The 16,696-nt window shown below is 37.4% G+C and overlaps 1 protein-coding gene across 1 annotated transcript; it reads right to left on the minus strand.

Annotated features, from left to right (window-relative positions):
- Positions 1-1,988: 1,988 nt before the first annotated feature.
- Positions 1,989-11,471, minus strand: LOC131426527 (transmembrane protein 41B). The gene is made up of 4 exons (XM_058589332.1): positions 10,593-11,471; positions 9,166-9,481; positions 8,962-9,090; positions 1,989-3,535 (listed from the first exon to the last, which is right to left on the minus strand). The coding sequence occupies exons 1-4, from the start codon at positions 10,636-10,638 to the stop codon at positions 3,028-3,030; spliced, it is 999 nt and encodes a 332-aa protein (XP_058445315.1). The 5' UTR covers positions 10,639-11,471; the 3' UTR covers positions 1,989-3,027.
- Between the last annotated feature and the right edge of the window lie 5,225 nt (positions 11,472-16,696).

The raw sequence follows: 16,696 nt of genomic DNA on the forward strand, positions 1-16,696 counted from the left end.
TCTTCCGTTTCCTCGAATAAGAGCTTTGAATCAAGCCTTCCCGGGACTTCAAGATAGGATATTGTTGAAACGTTCATTCGGGAAGTCAGTGAGGTTAGTGGTGCATCCGAGCAACTTGAAACCGGAACATTCTGAGTCGCGCGCAAATAATACCAATACTGAAATTTTTACTAACAAATATCCTTCTCCCGTGACACTTGTGGAGTGCGCAGTAGTATATACGGCCTCTAGTGACAACAAGTGTTGGACTAACATCCCTCTCCATTCCTTAAACGAGCTATGTTCGGGCCTGGCCGGCGCCGGTACTGATGAATGAATTCTAGGGTTACCAGAAGATGTACATTGAAGGATGATTTACCAGTCCCAGGTTGGATCATCTAGAAACTCCCTGTACAATTTCAGCTAATCCCGATCAGTAACGGAGTAGCAACCAGGGTTGGTCGCTCAAGCTCAAGCTCAAGCTCAAATTGCAGTAGCAGTTCCACACAACATACACAGCAATAAAAGAATTGTAACAATCTTGATGTGATTATCCATTGATGTGAAAAAAATTTAAACGTGCTGAACATCAAATGCAATGATTTTCTGTTTTCGAGAAATATTGCAGTACATTACATCACCTTAACTAAATACTGTGTATGATTCTGATACGAAATTTTGCACCTTTTCTTGTAATATTACAACCTAAATTTTTACCGAATTTTCAACAGCTGAACCTTCGGTAATCAGTTCGGTAATTAAATTGATTATCGATCGTTCGGCAATTGCTGAACTGTCAAACAACTACCGTAAACTGTAAACCAATTGGATCTAACTGATTGTTCGGTAGTTTTTTGTTTGTTTGTTTTCCTTTGGATAAAATTATGGATTTTCGTATTTCAAAAAACAACACAAATTCACAAAAACGAATAAAGGAAATTTCAACCTGTTGTGGCTATGATTTTATTCCACAAGAAAGGTCAAATGTTCCGGTTGACCGGAATTATGAGCGCCTTCCAAAACACTGCACAATCCGTCGACTCCACCATTATCCTCGAACGATTTGTGTAGGCAGCAAGTGGACAAGTGATACAAAATTATGTTTTGCCTATAAGTAAACAAAAAGCTTTTAATGGTTCTATTGTTTTAAAAACTTTAGCACCTGTATCTCAATCCATTCGATGAACGCTTCAAGATTTTCTTAGTTTGGTTAATAAAAAGACACTTACTAAAAACTGTTTGACAGATAGTTTCATGACAATCAGTTTTCACAGAAGTTCGGTTTTTGTAAGATAATTTTACCATACGGACAGTATGGTTTTTACCGTACTCGGCGACTATTCAGATTTACCGTATGAATTGTATATCTATTTACAAAATTCTGTAATGAAAATTTACGTAAGACTGATCGTCCGGTAATAATTTGAATAATTATTGTAAAATAAAACTCATGTGCCGAAATATGGTCATTTCTATAGATTACCGAAATTTCTCGTCAAAAATATTACCGAACAAAGAAATTAAATCTTAGTGTGTAGATTGTAAAAAGAACCTTAACGTCATCCGGTCATGTCTCTGACATTACCCACCCGCCTTTTTTTTTACTCTCGTTTGTTCCGTATTATTCACTTGTATGCTGGAGTATGTTTGTTGTCAATAAGTCATTCCTTAGTATCGATTTACCGTTACAATTTCGGAGTTTGAAAAATTCACTATCAATCAACTACGATAATCTATATTCGGATGTCGGTTTTATTTGTATTCACGCCCTCCAGTTAGGTTTGTGACATTACCCACCCGCCTTTTTCGTTTGAAAATTAGTAAAACTCGGAATGATGTGATCCTCTGCGATTCGTTTGATTCGTGTTGAATTTATGAATCGGTAGATCGAATTAGTGAAAGACTCACATCAGCAATCACGTTATCCCACAAACAGAAGATTCGACTGCGAAAACACAGTCCCTGGTCCCCAGGATCATGTGATCCAACCATACAAAAAAAAACAACTGTTTCGTTTGATAACAATTTTTATTTGTTTCACTATTCGGTTTTACAGGGAATTATTTACTGATATCAATTTGTTATCCTCATGCGTAACCAAGCAACATAGCTGATGTGTGTGTTTGGGTGTATGACTGTTTATGTTTTACTAATTTTATTTACACGTATAAACATTCAATTGTTGCTAGCGGTATACCTGATTTGACTACATACAGTACGACCAAAGTTCAATTCAATTGTAATTAGCTATTTTGTTTTATATTACTGGAGATAGTTACCATACCTTTGATATATCCATATGTTAATGTATGTTAACTACAACAGTTCGGTATTCGATTTCATTTTTTTTAAGATGCTCTATCGCTTTCAAGCACTTGAATTCAACCTAATCGACCCTGTATGATGTGGCACGACTGTGTTCGCATAGCTGCTGCTTTGTTTGTTTAAAATGTTTACTCTTCAGCTGGAAAGGAGAAAAAAAATCCAGCCAGTCAACCAACACGGTTGATCCAGATCTCACGTTAAGGGTTTAGTTTACGTGTAATACTTTTTGCGCGTATGTTTAGTATCATTTTGTTTACTTTAAATCCTAACTCCCGCTCCCGTCACCGGTTCGACGGTCGTGCTTCAACGCGTAGAAAACGCAAACGGTTAAAACATTCCTTCACAGTAACAAAATGCGATTCCTTCTTCTGCTACCTTATCTTATACCGAAGAGAAGCTTACCTTATTAGACAAGTGAAATTGTTTATTGCTTTAACAAACAAAATTCCAATTTTCAAATTCCAGTTCAGTTGAAACCGTCGGATTAATCTAGTTTGAATAACCTCTATTCAAAAGCGTTTGACGTCTTTTGCGATCCCTAGCGAATAACTTTTTCTAAATAATATAACTCAAATCTAATCGTTTGTAGGTAGCTTTATACATCATCTTTGGCTAAAATTATACTACCCCCCACGCGTAACGGACGCAGTTGCTGTTTGTTTGAATACAGAGTTCCAGCAGCTACTTCGGAAACATTGACTTTACTAGTTTAGCTCGCGGAATTCAATCAATCTTGGACTTAAAGTAACGCTTAAATATGACGGGAACAAGCGAAAACACGGAAAACATTGCCAACAGGGTAACCGAGCCCCACCCGAAGGCATCACTCGAGCTTGTCATCTTGTACAGCGTCTTTCCCGCTTGTATGGCAATGAAGGAAGGCGGTGCCACACCGAGAAACGTCCCGAGGGCGAACGGGTACAGTGGCACGCCGATAACCGGTGCCACCAGGTTGATGAACCAGTTCGGCAGGAACGGAGTCATCCTCAGGAACAGCATGTAGCTCAGCAGATCTTCCCGATGTTTGTCCACCTGGTGGGCCCAAACCCGTGCCTTCTCCGGGAAGTAATGTTTGACCAACCGGCGGCCGACGACCTGCGACAGCAGATAGCACAGTGTGGCACCGAGGGCCGAACAGAAGCACACCAACGTCAGGGCCACCGGGAAGTTGTACAGGAAACCGCTCAGAATGGAGAGAAACAGCGAACCGGGAATGGCGAAGGTTTGCAGGCTGTGAATAGAATGGATGAATTGTACGTTTGAATTAGTTAATTGAACAACAACAACAATGTAGGGTATATTTGATTAGGATCGTAGTAGGCGTGTGCGCAGGGAATGAAAAATTTTCGTTTTCGTCCAATTTTTTTCGTGAAAAATAGTTTTCATCGGTAATCAAGATTTCTAAAAAAATTGACTGCAATGTGGAGCGAATTTCCACATTCTTCGGTTTTCGAGGGTTAGATTTAAGTTCGGACTACTGACAGTGTCGTTTTGCGTGAAATTGGGGAACAACCATCAAAACGCATTGATTCAAAGGCACTTGGAAATTTTAGATGTACCATAATTCAATTCCTGTTTACATTGCCTAGTAGTTTCTTAAAGATTAAAAACTGTTCGTTCGTTGTTTTCATTACTGCATTTGTAATGTCATCGATGCGAGAGCTTTTGTAAAGTTGAACAGACGACACGACCAGACACTCCGAATAAAAATCTGAATAAAAAGTGTTCGTAAGCGATTTACCGCCAGTTACCACAAATATAGCGACCCCTTGAAAATGATAAAAATAATCGTCTTGCGCAACACTGTTTGAGTTGCTAAGAACTAGTTATCAAGGAGCCCCATAGTAAATAAATAAACCACAGTGTCGAATACAATTAAAACGATTTTCCCTAGTGATTTCAAACTTCTGCAAGACCAAATATATATATTAGTGATTGATTTTATTTGTGAAATTATCCTGAGTCTCAACTAGATCAACTAGAATATGGCTGTTTGAGGACTGCAATGTAATCAAGAATTGGCTGTCTATGCAAATGCGGGTTGAACAATCTTCCAGAAGAGTTTAGAATTTTACGACACTGCAAGTAGTTTGAAAGTAATCTTTTCGATAGTATTAAATATTTTTATTTATTTCGAATTACAGAATTATTCTGCACCAGAGTCAAGTTCAACAGTTGACCATGTAGGGTAACTGAGGTATTTTGGCCACTCTAATATATTTTAGTCCGGTGTACATATTACTGAATATAATCAAAATTAAGTACATAAGTACATCATGTCTCAGAATTTTAAACATTTTTTCATTCATAAACATGTTACGTATGAATATATACTTCATTTTGATTACAACTAAAAATATAAGCACCAGGCCAAAATACCTCCGTTGTCCAATTTGTTAAGAGTTAAAAGACCAGGTTTTTATCCCTATCGCGATTATCCAAATTGAATAAAATAAAAAATTTAAAAAATTGGACTTGAATTTTTTGTAACTTTGAGCGATAAATTATTCACAATTGGTTTCGTACGATTGCTTTTTTTTCTATTTGATACGAATTAGATCGGAGTTTTTACTTGATGATACCGCAAAGATGCAAGCTCAATTCAGTATCTGTTCAAACATGTCCATAAATTTATTCAGAGCAAGCATTAATAAGTCGATTAATATTTTCGTGTAAAAATGCCTTTTGATCTTCGATTTCGAAATTCGGTATGGTACCGATTGATGTAATAAATTATGCACAATTCCGCTAGCGAAGATAACTCCTACGAATATTTCCTAATACGTTTGTTCCTTATACGAATCTAAACCCATGTCAAACCTCTTTGAAAAATATAACAGTGTGGCTTCGAAGACCGGTGCAAAGAAACCGAACGATCCCCAAATGAATGGTTTTCCTGTAAAGATGGTAGAGCTGCTCCGTAGCGGAACAATCTTCTCTTTTAAAAATATTTAGATTTAAATTCCTCTTTCCACTGTTATGAAAAGATTAAGATAAATAAATGATACTACGGTAACGGTAGCTGTTATTCCAAAAACAACGACGCAACGAATGTTTTTGAAGTTTGAATTCATTCACTGCGATCTTTACTGAAACGTTGCTAACAATAAACTGTCAAAGTTAGGATTAGATCAGTGGCGCGACATGTGTCGGTAAGGTAAGCCCGTATCCGAGCGAGTTGCGCTGCGGTACGCTCCGCGCGTGCGGGTCGTGATTGAAAAACTCACTGCTCCGAAAGTATTAATCTTTCCACTCTGAAACTTTGCCAAGATTGAGTTAAGCCTCTAAGGCTTCTTTTTTAATTAAAAAAAGAAAAATAATTAGGCCTAAGTTTGAATTCATTTGTTTATTAATTTTTTACTTTTTTCATTAAATTTCTTTTAAAGGTTGTTTTATGGAATCGCTAATTTCAAATTTTGGTATCTTTATTAGATTTTACAGTATAGACTGTTGAAAAAAGGCTCTTTTTTGTAAACACGAAACTTTAAAAAATCTTATCTCGAAAATTCCACGTACCATATTGAAATTAAAAAAAATACGTGTCGAATATTTTCGAGTTCTTTACCGAAAGAAAATAGATAAAAAAAATTTTGGGTGGCTGATTTTGCGTGGAATGGCCCCTATGTTCAAAGAGTTTATCGCTCCATCTGGGATTCCACAAGGCAAGGTCTAGAACATTTTGATCTTTCTCCTGTACTTCAACTACCGAAACTTTCTTTGTAATGTCAACGCTTATTTTTCGCTTATGATCTCAAACTATTCGAAGTTGATGATCTCAAGCTATTTCAAGTTACCGAGCAACGAGGATACCGTTTTTCTTCCACACCAATTTGAATTTTTTTTCAATGTAGTGTAAAATCTACTCCTGAATCCTACTCTTCATTTTAGATCCTATTATCTGTTCCATAACAATCGTTATAAACGATTGAATAAATTCAGAGGAACCTTAAATCTCACCCTAAAAGGTTCTGGAGTCACGTTAATGAACAAAGAAACGAATCAGGATTACCTAATCATATGTCGCTCGGCACTCTGCAAGCAACGACCCCGCGTAATATATGTGATCTCTTTGGCAAACACTTCAGCAGCGTTTTCTGTGGAGAAAGTCTGACTAGTAATAACATCTTCGAAGCTGTCAACAATGTTCCTTTACGCCCCCCCGTTGGTCCCCATCACATTATTGCCATAGATATGGTGGAAACTTCATTAGCTAAACTGAAAAGGTCAACTAGCGCTGGCCCTGATGGAATACCATTCATTATTATTAAGAATTGCTCGGAAAGTCTACAGGTTCCTTTGATGATATTATTCAATATTTCTTTGCGCTCAGGTATTTTTCCTAATTCATGGAAGAAACCGTTCATTTTTCCTGTATTTAAAAAAGGAAATAAATGCAATATATCAAATTACAGCGAAATTGCTGCATTATGTGCTGTATCCAAGCTTTTTGAAATAATCGTTTTGGAGTTCATTACCCACAACTGCTCTAGTTACATATCTTCAACTCAACACGGTTTTATGCCAAAACGATCCACATCTACAAACCTGGTATGTTATTACATCCTAAGTAATTCAGTCGCTACAGACGTGACAGCAGGTTGACGTCATATATACAGACTTCTCCGCTGCTTTTGATAAAATAAATCACCAAATAGCTATTGCCAAACTTGACAGACTTGGATTCAATGGATCTTTTTTCAATTGGTTGCATTCGTACCTGATTGGTCGTAGTATGATAACTAAAATCGAAGACTGCACAGTTGCACCTTTTCAAGCTAACTCGGGTGTACCTCAAGGCAGTCATCTTGGACCCTTTTTATTCTTACTTTAGCTAAACGATTTGAACCATTCGATACAATGCTTGAAATTATCTTTCGCCGACGATTTTAAATTGTTCCCATATTATTAAAGATCACGAAGATGCCAGATTTCTACAAAAACAGTTGGATATTGTCTCCAACTGGTGCGACCTCAATTGAATGGTATTAAACCCATCTAAATGTTCCGTGATCTCTTTTACTCGCAAACGCACAACCGTAGTATTTAACTATGCTATTTCCGGACCTATCCTCAAGCGAGAATCGACTGTAAAGGATCTGGGAGTCTTTTTGGATTCTAAACTTAGTTTCAAGCATCACGTCGAGTATATTATCTCTAAGGCTTCCAAGACACTTGATTTTATTTTTCGAATCACAAAGAACTTTAAAATCATATATTGCCTAAAAGTACTATATTGCGCACTGGTTCGTTCTATTCTAGAATACGCTTATGTCGTCTGAGCCCCCTATTATCAACTGGACATCCACGCAGCGAAGCTATTTAGGGTAAATTTCTTCGCTTTGCTCTTCGTAGTCTTCCTTGGAGAGTTCCCAACAACCTCCAAAGCTATCAGGAACGCTGTAAACCGATCGATCTACACCTGTTATCTGTTCGCCGAGATCTCTCCAGGGCAATATTCGTGGCAGATCTGTTGCAATCTCAAATCAATTGCCCCGAATTGTTAGGTAAACTAAATTTAAATATTCATTCTCGAAATCTTCGATCTCATCAATTCCTGAGAATTCAAACCGCTCGCACTAATTATGGCTATAATGAACCTTTCTCTAGTATGTGTCTAGTAACTCTAGATTTAGCTTAGGGTTAATTTAGTACCTAATCCACAAGTTCAGTTTAGTGCTCCCTTATTAGGTCTGCCTCCATTCTCCATCGATTCGGCAACTAAGAATAATATTCATCATTAGGTTCGTTTCTAATATCTGCTCGACTCACTCAATCCCCCGGCTGTCCACCATCTTCTTCGAAACTAACCTAGATCTTTATGATGTTACTAATTATTTGTTGCTTCCCCCTTTCTCCATCTATTGAAAAAATTAACTTGATCTTTTGCCGCTTTCAACTCCTTTCGAAACGCCGTAAGTAATTTTACTTTAATATTAAGCAATATATCTGTTGGATCTTTGTTATCTGTTGATATAAAAAGATGAGGAGGTTTTATGCCTGCTGGAGAGAGAGATTGTAAATTTCAGCTCCAGCGGGGTTTCCCCTGCTTCCAAATAAAATAAAATAAAATCAAAAAAATATTTCGAATGGCTTTTACACGCAAAAATATTCCTTTAAGATAGAACTACTTTGGTCTCTATGTTGCCGACTCAGTCGTATAACGCTCGAGTAGAATCACAGATTCGTTCGATTTGCTGTTCAACATCTACCTTTGAAAGTACCCGTATGAGCTGCCTAGCTGCGAAAGCCGCGGAACATCGAATGGACAGAACATGAAAATTCTTCTGAGAGTTTCGTTCATTGAACAAACGTGTTTGCAAACGAAATTTAAATCGGCAATTCACTTGCCACCCTGAGAATTGTGTTGGATATCGGTAGTATTCTCGATGAAAATTGTCTTCAACTTCTTCTCGATTGAGCTTCTCGAAGCTTTGTCTTCGTAATTAGGGTAACATCACACTTCACAGATGCTTACTACATAAAATCCCTCTACTACTGACTTTTTCGTTCACCTGAACCTGACTATTGGCTGTGTGAATTGGAAGCCTCTCTACCTCAGCGAAAGTTTCGGTAGGATGAACGAAATTTTTCGATGACAATGGAAATGACTCATACCGAGAGTAAAAAAATAAACCCATATGCTACGCCAATACTCACAATATGTACACCAGAATGACGCCGAACATCACCTCCAGCTGGTACAGATCTTTGTACCGGTCCAACACTCGACCCAGTTGTTTGGCATCCTCGATGTCGAACGGCACCTTGATGTACTGCTTCTCTGACCTAGAAAATAAAATTACAACAGGAAACCAACCATCATCAGGTGATGACAAATCGCTTTACATGTTTTACACTCACTCGTCCAACTCCGGGAACATCGCGTACACGTAGATCATCGCAAACAAACTGGTAAAAAAGATCGCCGCCAGAATGATCAACGACTGTCGGGCCGATCGTTCTTCCTCTTCTTCATCTTTCTTATCGATCGTACTACTGCTGGCACAAACGATGGACCCATTTCCGTTGCATTCGGAGTTCTGATTCTGCTTATTTTTCTTCTTCTGGTTCAGATCTTCGTGAGCTGCATACCGCAGCTGACCGTTCGATGGCGGAGGTGCTGATGACGTCATTGTTTTACTCAGAAGTGGAGTTTTCAAATCGCTTTCCTTTGCAGCTGAAATGAGCAAAAAACAGACAAATCAATCAACGACTGATTTACGTTTGCAGCAAAACAATAAACAGACTAGCGGAGTTTCCGTAAACAAACAAAAAAACGCACGATGAGCCGAGCTGATAAGTGATAAGCTTTCGATTCGCTGCAGAATCATTTGCCGGGCAGGTGCACATCATTCTTCGAATTGATGGTTTTGAAGTGCACGATTTAGGAAGTGGATTTTTAAATTCGAACCCATATTCGAACAACTAATTAAACGAATACGGATGCTCAAGGGTATTAGAATTAGTATACACTATGGCGCGACAACCATAAAAGTGTTTGGCGCGTGTGAGCGTCAATCAGAACAAATCATCGTTTCGAACATCCAGCGGGGAGTCAAGGCAAGTAGAACGAAACGTGAATTTGACGCAAACCACAATCACAAACACGTGACCTTGATGAGGGGAAACCGATTGTCATAGCAAGCGTTGCTGTTTTGCGCTATTGTTGCACAGTGAAGCAGAACGTTGACAGTTGAGTTTTCATTGACACTGGTACCGAAATCGAAAGCCACCATCACATCATTGGCTATATTTATGATGCAGTTTTCCAACTATCCGGTCAGTGACTCGCTCTGGTGCTCTATACGGCGGCGATGGTACGACGGTTCAGCCGCTATCAACACTCAGCTGTTGGACGCGACTTGTAAGAAGACAAATTAAGCGAAAGAAAAATCACAACCGGGTCTAGCAGTCAAGGGTGGATGGATCTGTTTTTGGTTTTACTCTTTTCGATGATGGCTCATGATCGTCCACTTGACTCAATTCCATTTTGGTATGAGATCTAACCATAAAGTAAAACAATCAAGCAAACGAACAGAAAAAAATAGTTCCATATCCGACTACCGAACCACCTCACGTCGTTTATTCTACTGGTGGTGAAACGAAACATACCCCGCAGGAAATCGTTTTTGGTGTGAAAGGAAAAAAAAAACGCGTTTCCTCGCGCAGACGGAAAACAGTACTTATTAAAGGAAAGTGAAACTGACCTATCAAGAAGTCGTCATGTTACTGTCGAACAACAACAAAAAACACCTATTGCAGTAAGTAAATTAGCCAGAAAGTCTCACCTTCTCCGAAAGCCACAAAATGATTCGCCGTCTCGACAGCGTCCATCGTGCCGTCAGCAATTCCTTCCTTTGACCTTCTTCTTCTTCTGGCAGCTCCGTGTGAGTTTGCTGATTCGGTTAGAACTTGTAGCGCAGCTAAGCTAGATGATTGTAATTCGCCGTAATTTCCTGACCGTACGGGGAGACGACGATGATGTGACGAGAAGCAAAAAAAAATAGTCGCGCAAAACCTGCGTTTTGCTTCCCTTTTCTGCGCGAGTACTGTTTATCTATTCTTTCTCACTCGGTTCGCGTATCGTACGATACGTTATTATTTTTGTTTTCCTAGCCGCACTCGCCCCCACTCCCGTTGTCGTTTACGGGTGCTCCAGAAAATCGATATCGATTCTGTCACCAAGCAGCCGTTCTTTGTTCTAGTTGTTTTTCTTTTTTTTTGTTAATTATGGGTTACTTATAACAGTAGATTCACTCGATGATGATGGTTCTTTCTGCTATGTTATCCAATCGTCACGCGTATGGATTATGCACTAGCGACCTTCACATTAAAACACGACGATGGTAGTAAATCGTCGTAATCCAATGCACACCCAGTTAAAGACTGCAGCGTACAGAGCAAATCGAAAAAATGTGATGTAGAAAATGGCACAGTGTTTTATAAGAATGTCCGTGGTGGTGTGGGTTGTTTACTAGCCAGCTTTGCAGTGCCACCACGGGACAACTAGTAACGGACAATGTTCACCAGTTTACAAGATTTTGGCTATTAATTCAGCTGCTAAACTGCTGATAAAAATCCAATAAGTTGATCAGTTTTGCAGTAAAACGGCACGAACCGCGAGCGAACGAACGACCAGCACAGACGAATTAGCAGAGAGAACTGACAAATTGTTAATGACTTTTCTGCGCACTATTCGCCTGTCAAATGTGCAAGGAAACGAACAGAGGAAAATGTTGAGGGGTAAGACAGCATGAACATTTTTACTGCGTAGAGAACAGAATTTTTTTTTAATGCGTGAGAGAAAAACTCTAAACTCGGGCAAACAAACTGATGGACGATCAACTCGAGGCATACGTGTGTGAGGTTGATGATTGCAAGTTCATTTGTCAAAATTCAAGGGAAATCAAATTTCCACTTGTAAAATCATTTATCACATATTTACAACGTCATTTCTTCTAGTGAGAAGTAAATTTTATTGTGAGATAAATCATTTTCTACCTTTGTTATTTTTGCAGCTCCCAAGATTCTGTTTAAACACTGAACATTTTCAGTTCCGGGTTTAGTACGTGATAAAATGTTATGTTGATCATTTTCAAATCTCGGGTAATTTTTCAAAAGGGCGGATAAGCAAGTGACAGTTTCTCTTTAATCACTCTCTCTTTTGATTATTGTGATGCAATTAAAAAGATTTTCTTTGATATCACTATTATGTTTGTAAGTCGAAAGTTTCGTGGAAATAGCTTGGTATTTAATAGAAGAGAAAGTAAACAAAGAGAAACTGTCACTTGCTTATACGCCTTTTTGAAAAATTAACCGAGAAATGATTTAATTCGTTGCATACATTATGAAATGTCACTTGAAGGAATGCGCAAATTCAACACAATATCAATATTATGCTAACTATTTTTTTAGCGTTCAAAATAACCTCAACTAACCGAAACAACTTCCGGACCTCGATATTGTTTATAATATCATCTTATCAAATAAAATCAGATAGACTTCCGGTGAAACCCTCAACGAGTGAGCACGTCGTATCGTGTTAGTGCGGTGAAAATTAGAGTATTTCGCGAGAAAGAAAGGATTTTCATTCGTACTTCGGTGACTCCACGTTGTCACATAGCGAGGGTTTCATTTGTAGTCCAGTGAAAAGAAAGTCCATTGGACTATAAACGAAAACTAACTGGCAATATAGCTGCCATCAATCGGCGTCATCTCAAGTGAAATGACGCCACCAGAAGTGAAGAAGAAGAAGAAGAAAATCAGATATACGAAACAAAAGAAAAAAAATTTTCTTGCATTTTCAAATGAACAGTTGTTATAACAGATCATAAAATTCTACAAAAAAAATTAAAACTAAATCAGTTTTACATAGAAGCCTGTGTTGAATTCAATCATCATCCTAAGAGGTTCAAAAAATGTAATTATAAGCAACATCGGTTTTTGCGAGCATGGCGAATCCGCATCCAATCTTGGCGAGTCCGCATCCAATCTTGTAGATGAGAGAAATGTCAAACACGTGCGTGCGAAAATAGCAGAACTGCACTTCTTTACAATTGGTATGATACGTTCAATGTGATGCAGTGCGATGGTGTAGCTGAACTGAAGATTGATTTCTCTATAAGCTGACAGAGTCTGTTCTGCGTTAGACCAAAGATAAACTCAAGATTGGAATAGTCAATGGTTTTTCATGCACCATTCATATAGGACCCCTCTATGAACTCGATTCACCGTCAGTCACAGTTCAATGAATAGTTGAACCGAAACAATAAACGTCCAGTCGTTCTATGCGCCGTAACTATGATAAGTTTTGTATTCATATTAGTAACAAATCAAATATGCATGATATCGAAGAATCTCGCAGCACTTTCCGCTGTTCTTTGTATTCGATTATAAAAGTAATTTAGTATATTCAACTAGCCTGATATTTGATTAGAGTAAGATGGGTAAATTCACTTGAAAAGCAATCAAATCAAAAAATCTTTTACGCAAAACTTGTAAACGTTGGTAATTTTCTTTCGGCATCGTAGCGTAACCGTGGTATTTTTGCGATGCTTTTCTATAGCGGCCCTTACACGAGAATTATTTTTGTTATTTTTAATGATGACTAAGTAATGATGTATTTCAAATTTGATAGAAAACTCGTCATTACTGTACCATACACGTTCAATTAAATGATATTATTTTTTAGTAATGACAATTTTAATGACTCGTATAAGGGCCAACGTTGCTAGGTATACCGATTTATCGGTATTTATACAGATATTTGACCTCTATATCGTTATGTTTATCGACGCTTTTGAACAAGGGGCTAATAAAAGTATACTATTACAGAGTTCACCATTACTGAACAAGTTTTTTTTTTAGATTTATATGGGACTCCGTAATCTTGAGTTTATCTTTGGTTAAACTACCAATTGGCACCTTGTCACAAAACTGAATTACCGCTTATGATACCTGCAAATGAAAAATGGAACCAATAATTGATAATACCAAAGATAAACTCAAGATTACGAAGTATCATAAAAACCTATGAAGCATTTTGGGTCACGGTTCGTGAACCGATGAACTGTTTCAGAATATCTGTTGATTGACCCCTCAGTCTGTAAGGTTCAATTATAATGCTGGTATCCATGGTAACCTATTTATTATTTACAAATAAAACTAACTAAAAATGGAAACAGCAAAGCATGAGTCGCAGTTGTGTTGTTAACGACTGTGAAAGCCGACCAAAGGATTCAGTAACATTTTTAAAATTTCCTGACAAGTCAAAACCGTGAGTAATCATACTTATGTATGCAACTTTCCATTAGAATTTAAAGCGCTAATATATCTTGTGCTGTTTACATTTTGTAGAACTAAATTGCAATTTAAAAAACAAAAAAAAAACGAAATCCTTCAAGAGGAACTACAGATTGAGAGAGAGGACAAACGAAGACTGCATCGTGTACGTAATCGACTATTGAAATCACTGGAACTAAAAAATATCAACTGCGAACAATTAATCAAAAATTCAAGAGTTCTGCTTTGATTGATTTGAAAATTTGACAAAGTATTCTTGGAATGTTTTATTATAACAAAATGCAAAGAAAAACGATGAATTTACGGAAATGTTAGACTCTACGCGCTTCCCAAAAAAATTATTTGTTTCTTTCGATTTTATATACAATAAACACTAAACGTTTAAACGTTTTTCTCGAAAGCAGGTTTTGGAAGTCCGTGTCCATCGTCATTCAAAAACTACTTCACCATTTTTTTTCAAATGTTACATACACTTTCTTCGTGTAAATTACTAGACCCCAACGTTATCCTTTTCATTGTTTGTTTAAACAACCACCAAAAATAAAAAACTCAAAAAATCCAAAAGAAATGTTGGGGTCTAGGAAAACGTCTACTGTAACCATTCTCTCAGTTCAAAACCAAGTAAGTACCCCTCATAGTCAAATGTTAATATTGTTAGCCTATCGATTTAAAAGATATTTCATTCAGCTGCTTATTTTATTTCTCAGTTATACATTCTGGGAATGATTAAGTTTCATCGGTTCTGATTCCTAATACTTGAATAGAAACATATGTTCCTTGCACCATATTCAACTAAACAGATAGTGTCAGAGTGATGTAGGATTTATACATCATGTTCGGTTCATATTTAGTCAATTTCCGAATGATTATTTATGGAATGAGCAAAATGTATACACTAACAGAGTTTGGGATAATATTTACATGATAAACAAACTAAGCATTGCTTAGTAACATTCAAGTCGAATGAATAGTTGAAGTTCAAGGTTTTGACTATTTATAGTGAACCGGATTCATCGAGGGGTCGTATTTCGCTGGTACATACAAAATCACCGACTACTCCATCTTGAGTTTATCTTTGATAATACGGCAGGCCCTAACCAGGTGTTCTATAGGATACAATAAAATCCATGTAATTTGCATTTATCGTTAGAGTAGAAATCATCGTTAAATGAATGAAACGAGGATAATTCAAAACATTTACAATTCTTTTCCTGCACTGATAAAAATGGGTACGATCTCTTCATATATTATCAATTTTATATGTTTCTTCATTTCAATTTGAAATAAAGCGATTTGTTTTAAGATTTCATGTGCAAAAGTTTTTTTTCTTTTTCAAATTTGCTATTCGTGGGAAACACTACTGCCACCTACTCGACTATTCGCCGCGATCTTTTCAAAACCTTCCACTACGTTCCGGAACAATAACAAAGTCCTCATGTCTGTTATGTAAATATTCCAACTACAACATTTCTAACACTTATCACACACTCAAATAAAAATTCAAGTTAGATTCATCTTTGACATTGAACTAAAAATGAGTATCGAACTGAAATGATACACGATGGAGAGTTTCCAAGATTACATTAAAGACTGTTTCAATGTAGCCTACCGGTTGCAAACAGAATTCATAGTTATTTGAGAAGTACTTTGTAAGTATACTGTGTAATTATTTGTCATCGGTAACAACACAATTAATTGGTTCCGCGGAATAATGTATGCGACTCACGCTTATACACTACAACACCGTTCGAAATTGATCACGCAAAATGGTTTCAAATGTCAAATTGAATATTTTACGTGACGAAAATGAATGTTATACGAACATCCCCTAAAATGAAAGGAGTCATCCAATAAGGTTTACGTGAATTGACCAAACGTCAAACAATCTACGTGAATTTCTGGTGTGAAAAACTCGATTTTGAAAATGGCGAACAGTAGACCTTACAGTATAAGCAGTGTAAATATTTGCGAGAAATGTTATTTAATTACAATTTTTTACTACATCGACCGGACCATTCCAGTATGAAAGTTTCCATGTGTTCGACTGGACCGATTGCCTGCGTGAGTCCGGAAGTTTACCCGCTCCTGCCGAATGCTTCAAACAGGCCGTTAGCCCACCGAAAAACGACCCATGTAATGCGAACTCAACCTGCATCGGTAGTGTTGTGGGAGTTCTCGGATCTCGACTTCAGCTTCGGTTGAATGGCAGTGACAACAAAACGATTTCTGGAGGCTTGTCGATTCGAGATCCCACGACGTTATTAGTTGCTTTTTATTTTCAGCCGTTAAAATTCTATGCTAATTTTCTGAAATAAATGTTTTATATTTCATGGCATTTTTCATTTCCTAGATTTATATAAAAATCTGAAATCTCCCTTTTGACTTCAACCAGTATATAAAATAGTAATTCTCTGGTATCTAAATTTTATACCATTCCTGTGAACTTACAAACTCGGGATTGCGGTTGGAAAAAAACTATATATATTTTTTAGATTTGGCAAGCGACAATCAAAATGGCTCTGTGTGTTGATCATCTCACGCCCTTTCGAAAATCCCACCAACCAAACATCAATCTTTTTTCTCCGTGTGT

The sequence above is a fragment of the Malaya genurostris genome, chromosome 1 (assembly GCF_030247185.1).
Source record: "Malaya genurostris strain Urasoe2022 chromosome 1, Malgen_1.1, whole genome shotgun sequence".
Lineage (NCBI taxonomy): Eukaryota > Metazoa > Arthropoda > Insecta > Diptera > Culicidae > Malaya > Malaya genurostris.

Coding starts and splice junctions, on each gene's coding strand:
- LOC131426527 (XM_058589332.1), bottom strand. CDS start 10,638: ATGGACGCTGTCGAGACGGCGAATCATTTTGTGGCTTTCGGAGAAG. Junction 9,482..10,592: donor TTTTGTGGCTTTCGGAGAAG/GTGAGACTTTCT, acceptor TGCTCATTTCAG/CTGCAAAGGAAAGCGATTTG. Junction 3,536..8,961: donor GTCATTCTGGTGTACATATT/GTGAGTATTGGC, acceptor TTCTATTCACAG/CCTGCAAACCTTCGCCATTC.